Source organism: Fukomys damarensis, unplaced genomic scaffold (genome assembly GCF_012274545.1).
Source record: "Fukomys damarensis isolate Sample0158 unplaced genomic scaffold, DMR_v1.0_HiC HiC_scaffold_39, whole genome shotgun sequence".
Lineage (NCBI taxonomy): Eukaryota > Metazoa > Chordata > Mammalia > Rodentia > Bathyergidae > Fukomys > Fukomys damarensis.
In genome coordinates, this window is record NW_022900951.1 from 127,404,308 (window position 1) to 127,415,296 (window position 10,989).

Genomic DNA, 10,989 nt, shown 5'->3' on the forward strand with positions numbered 1-10,989 from the left:
CAGCAGGCACCTGGGCCACCTTCACACTGCCGCCCCACTGCCCAGGAGCCGGGAGCTCAGCCAGGTAAGCAGCTTCTAGGGCCTGGGTGCACACCTGGCCCCTCCTGCCTGGTCCCCAACCTCTGGCCAGTCCAGGTGCCCTGTACTACCTGGACGTCCCCAAACCCCTTCATCTACTCTGCCCAGAACTGGACCCAGGTTGGACCCCGTCCCACACGCACATCCTGACAGGGGCCTGCACCCTGCGCCAAGACCCTCAAGGGAGGCTACGCTGTGTCACCAGGCGCTGAGGACACCTGTGACTGCCCCGCCATGCTCTTGGTGACCACCACCTCCGGTAAGGTGCAATGAGCTGGCTGGCCCTGTCCCCTCCTGTGGGGGCTGTCGCGGGGGGGAGGGAAGGGCAGCCTCCACCTGCTCCAGTCCGGGCTTCCTCAGAGGATCCCCACTGCCGGGAGCCGGAAGTGGGTCAGGGTGTTGGCAAGATTGACTGCTTGGGCCAGGGGCCCTCTGCCTGGCCCCCTCACTAACCTGGCCTCTCCCTTGCCCAGCGGTGCCTGGGCCCCTCTCCCTGCCCAGCAACAGCAGCCAGAAGCAGCCCCCAGACGCCCGGGACCCACTGCTAGCCCGGGCCGAGCTGGCCCTGCTTTCTACTGTCTTTGTGGCCGTGGCCATGGGCAATGGCCTGGTGCTGGGGGCCCTGGCCCGGCGGAGCCGGCATGGACGCTGGGCGCCCATGCACATCTTCATCGGCCACTTGTGCCTGGCTGACCTGGCGGTGGCTCTGTTTCAAGTGCTGCCCCAGCTGGCCTGGGACGCCACTGACCGCTTCCGAGGGCCTGATGCCCTATGCCGGGCTGTCAAGTACCTGCAGATGGTGGGCATGTACGCCTCCTCCTACATGATCCTAGCCATGACGCTAGACCGTCACCGCGCCATCTGCCGCCCCATGCTGGCCTACCGCCACAGGGGCGGGGCTCACTGGAACCGGCCAGTGCTGGTGGCCTGGGCCTTTTCACTGCTTCTCAGCCTGCCGCAGCTATTCATCTTTGCCCAGCGTGACGTGGGGGATGGCAGTGGGGTCTTCGACTGCTGGGCGCGCTTCACAGAGCCCTGGGGCCTCCGTGCCTATGTTACCTGGATAACCCTGATGGTGTTCGTGGCACCGGCCCTGGGCATCGCTGCCTGTCAAGTTCTCATCTTTCGAGAGATCCATGCCAGCCTGGTGCCTGAGCCATCCAAGAGGGGGCGCCGCAGAGGGCACAGGTCGGGCAGTGCCAGAGAAGGAGCGCGCGTGTCAGCAGCCATGGCCAAGACCGTGAGGATGACACTGGTGATAGTGATCGTCTACGTGCTCTGCTGGGCACCCTTTTTCCTCGTGCAGCTCTGGGCAGCGTGGGACCCTGAGGCACCTCAGGAAAGTGTGTGCGGCCATCCGAGGGGGCTGCTTGGGCATGGCCATCCACAGTGGGCACCATGACCCCAGCGGGGCTGTCCCACCCTGCAGGGCCCCCCTTCGTGCTGCTCATGCTGCTGGCCAGCCTCAACAGTTGCACCAACCCCTGGATCTATGCATCCTTCAGCAGCAGCGTGTCGTCGGAGCTGCGTGGCCTGCTCTGCTGCTCCCGGAGCCGCACTCCACACGGCCTGGGGCCCCAAGATGAATCCTGTGCCACTGCCAGCTCCTCCCTGGCCAAGGAATCGTCCTCCTGAGGAGCAGGTGGGCGCCAGACTTCCAGGGGCTGGCTCCAGGCGCTTGTCACTGCCACACGGTGTGGCCCTGGGCGAGCCCCCTTTAGCCTTACTGTCCCCAACGGCACAAGGAGGACTCAGGGCTCCAAGACTGTGAGGGGTCCCTTAGGTCAGGTCCTTCGTGCAGGGTGTGGGGACGGACGGGGTCTTGGGTGGCAGGTGACAAGGGCAAATGCCCCCAGGTGACACGGAGGTTTGCAGGAGCCAGACAGGGAGGACCTCCCTGTCTATACCTCTCTAGACCCTCTCTTCTCTCTATCCCTTATTAAAGTCACAGCTCATTTTCCACACCACAAGGTGTGTCCCTGGAGCAGGGTACCACACACATACAAAGAGCACATGCGTGCCAGGCCCCTGACCACAGTGCAGGCCATCAAGGCCTCCGAGGTGCAGTTCCCCAAATGGCATAGTTCCCGATGCACAGCCCCTGGCAGGGGACCCACCTGGCCTCCGCCAGCACCTGATACAGACAGCAGCCACTCAGGAAATGGTGCACAGGGCTTTATGAGTCGCACAGGTCCTCATCACCCACGGACACTGGCCAGCCCCAGGTGGAGCCAGGCCCTGGGGAGAAGGGAAGAGCCCCCAGATCCCCTCCCTCAGTGTGGCTTGGGAGCCAAGTCTGGGCCCTGCAGATGCAAAGTAGAGGGGAAAGCTGGCCCCACGGGCCCGCGGGCAAAGCCTTTGCTCCTGCCGGGCACACTGCCACCGCCACTGACTGGGGGCTTTGGGCTGTGTGGTCCAGGGCTAGTGGCTGTCGCCTGGCGCATGGTGGCCTTTCCCAAGAGCTCCTTGAACACTGAGTCCATGTTCTGTGTCACAGCCTGGTGGAAGGACAGGCATAGAGGTGTCGGTCATGGCGCTGCCCCACTCTGCCCTGCTGTCCCTCCTGTCCATGTGCCTCTTCTGAGGACAGCAGTTCCTAGGTGTGGCCTTGAAGTGGGGTCTGGCTAGCTGGGCCCTGGGCCTCCCCATCCCATGCTCTCCATCCATGGTCTCTAGGGCCACCAGCACGCTGGAGACTCCCAGGTCTCTGCGCTTGGATGCCAGGCTCCCAGTCCTGTGTCTCTAGGCCAGGGCACTGGGCTATACTGGGGACACCAGCATGCTCTTTCTCAGACTACATAACTATCCCCAAGGCTTCGCTCCCCACAGGGGCAGAGGGAGTCCCCAGGCCATGCCGTTCACCACTCCCCCAGCCGGTCTCCCCTCCCACCTCTCTGCCATCTGTCTCTCTCATCTTCCCTGGTGTGCCAAGCACCTGCCACGTCACTGCCTGTCATTTAGCCTCACTTTCACCACCCTGTGCCAGCCTAGAGCCTGGACTCATCCCTGCTCTGTGCCCCTGTCCTGGGTGTGGGAACCCTGGGCCGCGGCCATGGAAAGCAGGCTGTAGCCTCCCCAGAGAAGGGGACAGCTGGCTTGGTGAGGGGACGCAGGGACCATGCCTGACCTTATCTACCTCCACATGTCGCTCCAGGGAGGGTGGCACCAAGCAGGGTCGTCTGTGGCCAGTGGGGCCCATGGTCTCAGATGGGGTACTTGGCTCCAGCCTGCAGGGCAGGGACAGTGACTCTGATGGGGACCCTGGGAAGTTCCCAAGCTGTGGCAGCAGCAGCTCCTCCCACCCCAGGGCTGGCCAAGGAAAGAAGGTGGCCCCAGGGCTTGCAAGCTCCTCTGAGCCTGTGCCAGAGGTCAGTCAGGCCCGGCTCCATCCCTCCTGTGTCCCTCATCTGACTGCCCTGCCTGCTGCCTGAGGAACAGGAGCTGTCTCATCCCGTCACCTCTGGGCCGCCCCTGGGTGGCTGGTCCCTCCTGAGGGGGAGCAGCACCCCAGGGCTGAGCACCTTGAGGTGGCCTTGTGTACCCCCGAGCCTGGATGGCCTCGCTCACCCCTCGGGCAGCGTGATGTACTTGTGTGGGATGAGCCCGCAGATGCCACCATGCTCCCCACGCCACCAGTCACTCGAGGCGCGCGTGTGAAGCCTCAGCACATCCCCGCGCTGGAAGCTCAGCTCCTGTGCTGTGCGGCCCGTGTACCCAAAGCAGGCCACCGCCTCCAGGTCTGCAGAGGAGAGAGGGTGCAGGTGGGCAGCATGGGCAGCGGGAGTGGGGCAAGGGGGAGCCCTGCCAGCCCTCACCATCCTCCTGGGCCGAGGTGGCGCCTTCCAGCTCCGGCTCAGCACCCACTGAGAGGCTGTCCAAGTGTGTGTCCCTGAGGCGAGAGCAGGAATGGGGTGAGGGCGCCTCCTCACCCAGACCCCAGGCCCCTGGAGCTGCAGCCCTGCAGAGGAAGCGTACCCCAGGCAGCCAGCGGCGGGTGGCGCCATGCACTTCTCATAGACTGGGCCAGGCAGCGTGGCTGGGGCAGGGAAGACCTGCTCAGGCTGCAGGATGAGGGTCTGCACCAGCTGGTTGACGCGGCCCTGCAGGGCCACTGGGTCCTGCCCACTGGGCACAGGCAGCAGCGTGGGCCCAAAGCACACGGCCAGGTTGTAGGGGTCCATCATGTTCTCATCACTGTACTGGGCCAGGCTGAGGGGACACATCAAGGGCAGGTGGGTGGCACTCCCTCGAACACCCAAGCCCCCCGCCTGCCCCCACCCCCACGCCACAGCACTCACTGATTGAGGAAGGTGAAGAGATAGCGCAGCACCACCAACACCGGGCCAGAGAGCCGCGCCAGCAGGCTGCCCACGGGCTGCACGCGCTCGGCCACAGCCTCGGTCTCTGCGGCCAGGATCCCCGAGGGAGAGAGAGACAGACAGAAAGGGACAGACGGGGAAGAGAGACAGAGACAGAGACAGAGAGAGAGCATGCACACGCGCACATGAGTGTGGCCCACGCCACCATCACCTGCCCCAGCAGCTCCACACCCCCTCACCCGCAGATGCCAGCAGCTCCATAACCAAGTCCTCTGGGAAGAGCGGGGGAGTGAGGCTGCGGAAGTAGAGCTTGAGCACGCCGGCCACCGAGTCCAGGTCATGGGCTGTGCAGCCCTCAACCAGAGGGTCCTCCCCTGTGGGTACAGGACGGGTGGTGAGGGCCAGCCAAGCCCACTGGCCCTCGCTACCCTCCCGCCTCTCCATTCCCACCTCTCTCAAAGGCGTCTCGGATCTCCGTGATCCGGGGCTGGGCACCAGACACCCGGAAGATGCCCTCGTGCTGGAGGCCTGCGGAGGACACGGGGCTGGGCGGCAAGGTCCCCTCCCCAGGATGGGGCGCCAGGGGAGGAGTGGCTTACCATTGAGGTTGATGAAGCGGACACAACTCTCCACCACCAGGGGCACAGGTTGGCCGGAGCTCTAGGGACGGGACAGGCAGGGCGCCACTTCACGGGGATGCAAATGGTGCCACTTTGCCATTTTTTGTTTGGTTGGTTGGTAGTTTGAAGCAGGGTCTCACTATGTAGTACAGGTTGGCCTTGAACTCACTGTGGAGCCCAGGCTGACCTGGAACTCACGGTGATCCTCCTGCCTCAGCCTCCCGAGTGCTGGAACTACAGGCCTACAGGCATGTGCCACCACACCCGGCATTAAGTGTCTGGTATTTCTGATGCTATTTTAGGTAGTGCCTTCCATTTTATTTGCAAATTGTTTGTTGCTGGAATGTAAAAATGCAATCAAAATTCGGAAGCTGACCTTGAGTCAAGTAACATTGCAAACTCAAATTCGTTCATTTAGAGTCTGATTCTTTTGAATGCTTTATGTACAGAATCACATCGTTGCAAATGACAAGATCATTTTTTCTTTTTGGATCCCCCCTCCTGTACTTTTGTGGAGCTGGGGATGGAACCTAGGGCTTTTGCACTGAGTAACATCCCTACCCTTTTTGAATTTGGAGACAGGGTCTCACGACATTGCAAAGGTGCCCGACAACAGTGCTTGAACTTTCGACCTTCCCGCCTCTGAATGCTGGAATGACAGGGGTGTCCCTAACACCAGGCTTTTGGATCTCTCTGGCTTTCTGTATTTCACTGTCTAGGATCTCATAGACACACACAAGCCAGAAGTGGGACCTGGGGCAGGACTCCGGGCAGAGGCCTGAAGAGTGGGGGGTGGGGGCACAGTTGACCTCCAGCAGGGACAGAGGACATGGGGTCAGGCGGCTGCTTGGCCACAACTGAGAAAGCATGGAAGGGACACTGTGGAGGGTGGGCCACGCAAGTACCTGGATGAACTTCTCCATGTCGCCGCCAAAGAGTCTCTGGTTATACTGCGAGCTGGGGCGTGGGTGGCGGCTCTTCTGGAGTTTTCTCTGTGAGTACTGGGTCCTGTGGGGAAAGGGACCCGGCTCGAGGGATGGGGCATGGAGGATGGCGGGTCCCCCACACCTGCCAGGCCAGGCCTACCCCTTCCAGGTTATTTGTTTTAAGACAAGACGGTGTCTCGCTGTGGGTTTTTCTGTGCTCCACAGAGGCCCCAGCGCACTGGGCACAGAGCTGAGCCCCAGGAAGAGAGACAGGGCGCTCACCATGACGTCTCCTGCTGCTCCTTGTTGCCTGGGGAGGAGAAAGTGTCGGTGGCCTGTCTCATGGGGCCAGTGAGGGGCTGAGGCGCATGGCTGTCCCCACCACACACAAGGCCTGCTGGGGCAGGGAGGGTTGGCGCACCTCGCCCTATGGCCTCCTGCAGCTTCTCGTGCTTGGCCTGCAGCTTGGCGAGGATGCTGCGTCCACTCAGATACTCCTGTAGCTTCTGGGGAGCCCGAGAAGAGCCCTGAATTTCAGATGTGGCTCCCGTGCTCCCAGCCCGCCCGCCACCCACCACGCCCACCATGCCCACCGTGATGTAGAAGATCTCAGTCTCCTGCTGCTGGCCCCGTTTCCGGCCCGCCTGCCGCCCACCTGAGTCCGAGCCCGTGGACTTGAGGGACTCTGTAGACGGGCTGGCCTGGAAGGAGTCAGGCACATCCCTGTCATCTGATGCCACCAACTCCAGCAGGGCCTGCAGCGTCGCCTTCAGTGTCTTGTTCACCTGGGGGGCACAGGGAGGTGGTGGCAAGGCTCTGGGTCCTGGTCCCCACCTGGCCCAGTCCCTCCTCCACACCTCTTCTGTCTCGATGGTCTGCCGGTCCAGGCGGCTCCGGATGTTCTGGGCCCTGGGCACAATCTCATCCTGCAGTTCCAGCTCCAGCTGGATCTCGGCCACCTGCAGGGACAATGCTCCCAATGGGACATTACTCAGCCCCCAAAGGGGAACAATCCGGGCACAGGAGCAGATGCCAGGGATGGCTCCTGTCTGGGTGACGCTTACAATATTTGTGAATATACCAAGACCGTTGAATTGTACTGGGGACTGAACCCAGGGCCTCTGCACTGAGCTCCATCCCCTGCCTTTTTCTTATTGTGGGGCAGGGTCTCACTGAGTCGCTACAATGCCCAGTCTGGGCTCCAACCTGCCATCTTCCTGCCTCAGCCTCCCAGAGTGCTGGGATGACAGCTATTGCGACTAAGTTCAGCTTCGATTATATATTTTTATGGATTGATTGTATATGTTACACCTCAATTAGTTGTCTATTACCAAGTGGCCAGGGGAGCTGGGCCTGAGACAGAAGAAAGGCTCTGGGGGATACAGAGGGCAGAGCGACAGTCGCCTACCCTGTGGGTGCACAGGCTACAGAAGAGAGCACTTCAGGAAGCCAGCAACTCCCTTCCTGTACCTGGATGAGTCATGAATGTGGGTTGGGGTGACAACCAGTGCCAAAAAGACATGTAATCATCTGAACATCCAGAAAACTCTGGCATTACAGTGAGAAAACTGAGAGATAGCTAGGCATGGTGGCGCACCCGTTATCCCAGCCCTCGGGAGGCCGAGGCAGGAGGACCACTGTGAGTTCCAGGCCAGCCTGGGCTCCCTACTTCAAGGCCAACCTGTGCTACACAGCAAGATCCTGTCAAAAAAAAAAAAAACCCACAAAACTCCAAATTAAAAAAAGAAGTGAAGATGCAGCTTATCTGCAAGAAGCTGGGCGCTCCCCGTCTCTCTTTCCCAAGCCTCAGCCTAAGTGATGGGAGACAGCAGGAGAGAAGAGAGAGTCCTGACTCAGCCTATAACATGGATGACCCAAGGTGTGAAGGACAAATTCTGTCTAATGCACGTCTACAAGGGCCCTTCTGTGAGGGTGCCACAGGCCGTCATGGTGGTGGAGGGTGGGGGAGAGGCGTGGGGACTTCAGTGTTCCAGACAGGGATGGTGGTGATGGACGTACAGCACCATCACTGTGCTCAGTGCCACTGAATGTGTACCTGAAAGCGGTTGGCATGGTAAACTTAACCTGTCTTTATTTGAGTTGGGTTTTGCTTTTTTTTTTTTTTTTTTTTTGGTACAGGGGATCAAACTTGGGACCTTCCACTTGCAAGGCAGGCGGCAGAATCACTGAGCTAAATCCCCAGCCCTTGAGTGGGGTTTTTAAATTTGATTATTTGCTTCGCTTTGCTTTGCCTTGGTTTTTGTTTGAGACAGGGTCTCCTTATGTAGTCCAGGCTGGGCTGGAACTCACAGTTGCCATCATACCTGCTTATCTTATCTTTCCAGTAAGGCCTCCCTAAACCCAAGGGAGTATTGGCACTGGCTCTCCCTAAGCCCACACAGTCAGCACAAGACTGGCCACTCCTCTCCAGGAAGGACCCACCACCAGGGACAGGCTCGGGGACACTCGTCACAGCTGACACTGGGGCTGGCCCGGTCCCTTTAGTTCAGAGTTGGATGAGGCCACTCCGGGACCATGAGGGGACAGAAACGAGTCCACACTCCTGGCACATCTGATGCCATATGAAAGCAAGAACCTCGTCCCTGGACCTTGGTTTTCTGTCATTGTTGTGTGGTGCTGTGGATGGAACCTGGGGCTTGTGCATGCTAGAGAAGTACAGCACCACCGAACTACACTCCAGTCCTTTCTCCAATTTTCTTTTAAGGCAGGGTCTCGCTAAGTTGCCCAGGCTACCCTTAAGCTTGGGATTCTCCTGCCTCAGCCTTCTGAGTGCTGGGATGGCAGGTGCGCACAGCCTATCTGGCTCTAATTTGTGTTTAACTTCACATGGGGTTGGGAGAGATCATTAAACAAATCTTTGAGAAAGCAGAATGGAAAGGCGTGGAGAAGGGAAATGGGAAGAAGGAAATTAGTCAACCACAAGGACCAGTATCTAACAACAAGGATTCCTGAAAGAAAGTGAAATGGAAATGAAGCTCAGGACACAGATTCTAGGCAGACAGGTACCTGGCTGCCCAGCGGCAGGTGGGAGAGAGCAGCAGGACACAGACTCCTGTAGCATTTACAGTGAGGTGGGGAGAGCTCAGGACACAAGAACAAGGGTGCCTAATTAAAAATCACTGCTCAATGGTTTCTCTCCTCCCAGGTTGGTATAGGAAAATCTTTCTGTTTTTCTTTTGTTTTGGGAGTTTTTTGAGATATAGTCTTGCCACGGAGCCCAGGCTGGCCTCAAACTTGTGGTGAAACACCACCCCCACCACCTCACCACCCCACCCCCAGCCTGGGCCAACAGCTAACACCCTGTGCTTGGCCACAATGAAAGTGGGAGTGTCTGGGGCCTGCAGGGTGGGGACGGAGCAAAGGCGGGGGGTGTGACCCTCACCTCATCGCCCTCATGGGGCTGGAAGTCAAAGCGCAGGGGGGGGCAGAAGGCTGCCGCATGCACCTCGAGCACCTTGGTCTTGTCCCCTGGAGGGTCCAGGGCCTCCAGCGCCTCCTCCAAGCTGCCCAGGCCCTGCATGTGGGAGGCCTGGCTGCGGCTCTCAGCAGCCGTAAAGCTCCGCAGCGCCTGCCCCAGGGCCAGGTGGAAGCCGGTGTCGCAGCACTGGGGACAAGAAGCGCAGAGGCTCAGTGGGCGTGCGTTGCGCGCCCCCAGCCTAGCCGGGCCCCACCGACTCACGTCTATGAGGTCCAGGGCATCGCGCAGGTAGTAGTTGCTGACCGCCGCATTGACACTGGCCAGGCTGAGCAGGTACTCATTGCGCGCCTTGGTGCACTTGAGTCTGTGCTCCAGGAACTTGGCCTGGCGCTGCTCAGGACACCCAGGCCGCTGGGGTCACCACTCACCGGCAGGTGACCCCACCCCATGGTGACGTCCCACAGGCCCATCCAACTCCACATGGGCCCCAAGTCCTGGTGCTGCCCTCCCCCACCTGCCGGCCCCCGTAACCTGGACTGGACACCTGCCACTGGATACCCTTCCCTTGGCGGAGGAGGCGACACAAAACTAGCTATTTGACAAAAGGTACATGTGCACCCCTCGATGGAGGCAGGGACCAGGTGGGAAGACTCTGCAGCCTGGGTAGAACCCTAACTGCTGCTTCCAGCCTGGGTTGCCTCCCCTCTCCATTCTTTCTTTGGTTTTTTTGAGACAGAGTCTCACTATGCAGTCCAGGCTGGCCCTGAACTCATAGCAATCCTCCTGCCTCAGCCTCCCGAGGGCTGGGATGACAGGTGTGTGCTCCCACGTCCAACACTCCTCCCTTCATCCTCTCTTCAGGGCCATTCTGACTGCCCTTCTTCCTCACGAGTCCCTCAACCTTTCCTCCTGAGGTACCACCAGCTTGGAGCATGGGGGAGACAGCATGAGGCCATCCTGGGCCCCACAACTCTCCCCCTTCTGTCTCTTAGCCCCTGGAGCCCCCTGGATGTAACCCCCGCATCCAGTGGCATTGTCCTGGCTCGGGGACGTGCAGCAGGCCCACCTTCTCCACCAGCCGCCCCCCCTTCTTGACCGAGCTCTTGCGCAGTGGCCCAGCCTCAGTGGTGCTGGTGGGGCCGGTGATGGTGGCGGTCGTGGTGGGGGCGCTCCGGCCCACCCTCTTCTCCTCCTGCCGCTCTGCTTCCCGGAGCTTGAGCTCTGCACTGGCGCTCTCTGCGCGGTACACCTGGTATGTCTTCCTGGCCTGTGGTGGATCGGGTTGCCTGAGCCTCGCCCCTCCACAGAGCCCGGCCCACAGTCCACCGTTGTGTGCGTGTGCTCTGGTTGTACTCACTGCCTGCAGCTCCGAGACCACTTCCAGGAGGTCCTCCTGCAACTGCTCCCCCAGATCCTTGCTCTAGAGGGGAGGGCGAAGCCACCTCAGCAGCTGTCCTGGCCTTAGGAACCCACTCAGCCCTCCGGGCCGGCACACGCGTACCTTCTTGGTGATGCGCCCCACGTCCTCGCCGATGCGGCTCAGCCGCTGTGCCAGGGATCCCCCCAGCAGCTCGCCGAGGGCCGCACTGTCCCGGCTCTGCTGCCGC

The 10,989-nt window shown here is 60.5% G+C and overlaps 2 protein-coding genes across 6 annotated transcripts in view; one reads left to right on the top strand and one right to left on the bottom strand.

Moving 5' to 3' along the window:
- Avpr2 (arginine vasopressin receptor 2) overlaps positions 1–6,626 on the top strand; it is a 7,448-nt gene extending 822 nt beyond the window's left edge. For 2 of the 5 annotated variants that reach the window (XM_010628040.2, XM_033760222.1), the window contains 3 exons: positions 187–337; positions 552–1,421; positions 1,508–1,801. In XM_010628040.2, the coding sequence (XP_010626342.1) occupies positions 313–337; positions 552–1,421; positions 1,508–1,713 (1,101 nt within the window). In that variant the 5' untranslated portion in view covers positions 187–312 and the 3' untranslated portion in view covers positions 1,714–1,801. Of the gene's footprint in view, positions 65–186; positions 338–551; positions 1,422–1,507; positions 1,802–4,642; positions 4,716–6,407 lie in introns of those variants that run through there. The other 3 variants (XM_010628038.2, XM_010628037.1, XM_010628035.2) reach the window with 3 other exon arrangements.
- Positions 2,334–10,989, bottom strand: part of Arhgap4 (Rho GTPase activating protein 4) — a gene marked incomplete at its 5' end in the record, with an annotated part of 12,404 nt that continues 3,748 nt past the window's right edge. Inside the window, 19 exons of the mRNA XM_010628052.2 lie at positions 2,334–2,576; positions 3,206–3,305; positions 3,646–3,817; positions 3,894–3,967; positions 4,054–4,287; positions 4,377–4,482; positions 4,637–4,771; positions 4,848–4,925; positions 4,997–5,057; positions 5,923–6,025; positions 6,226–6,253; positions 6,365–6,449; positions 6,537–6,728; positions 6,801–6,902; positions 9,347–9,568; positions 9,644–9,772; positions 10,449–10,649; positions 10,740–10,802; positions 10,884–10,982. Coding sequence (XP_010626354.1) covers positions 2,352–2,576; positions 3,206–3,305; positions 3,646–3,817; positions 3,894–3,967; positions 4,054–4,287; positions 4,377–4,482; positions 4,637–4,771; positions 4,848–4,925; positions 4,997–5,057; positions 5,923–6,025; positions 6,226–6,253; positions 6,365–6,449; positions 6,537–6,728; positions 6,801–6,902; positions 9,347–9,568; positions 9,644–9,772; positions 10,449–10,649; positions 10,740–10,802; positions 10,884–10,982 — 2,409 coding nt within the window. The remainder of the gene's footprint in view (positions 2,577–3,205; positions 3,306–3,645; positions 3,818–3,893; positions 3,968–4,053; positions 4,288–4,376; positions 4,483–4,636; positions 4,772–4,847; positions 4,926–4,996; positions 5,058–5,922; positions 6,026–6,225; positions 6,254–6,364; positions 6,450–6,536; positions 6,729–6,800; positions 6,903–9,346; positions 9,569–9,643; positions 9,773–10,448; positions 10,650–10,739; positions 10,803–10,883; positions 10,983–10,989) is intronic.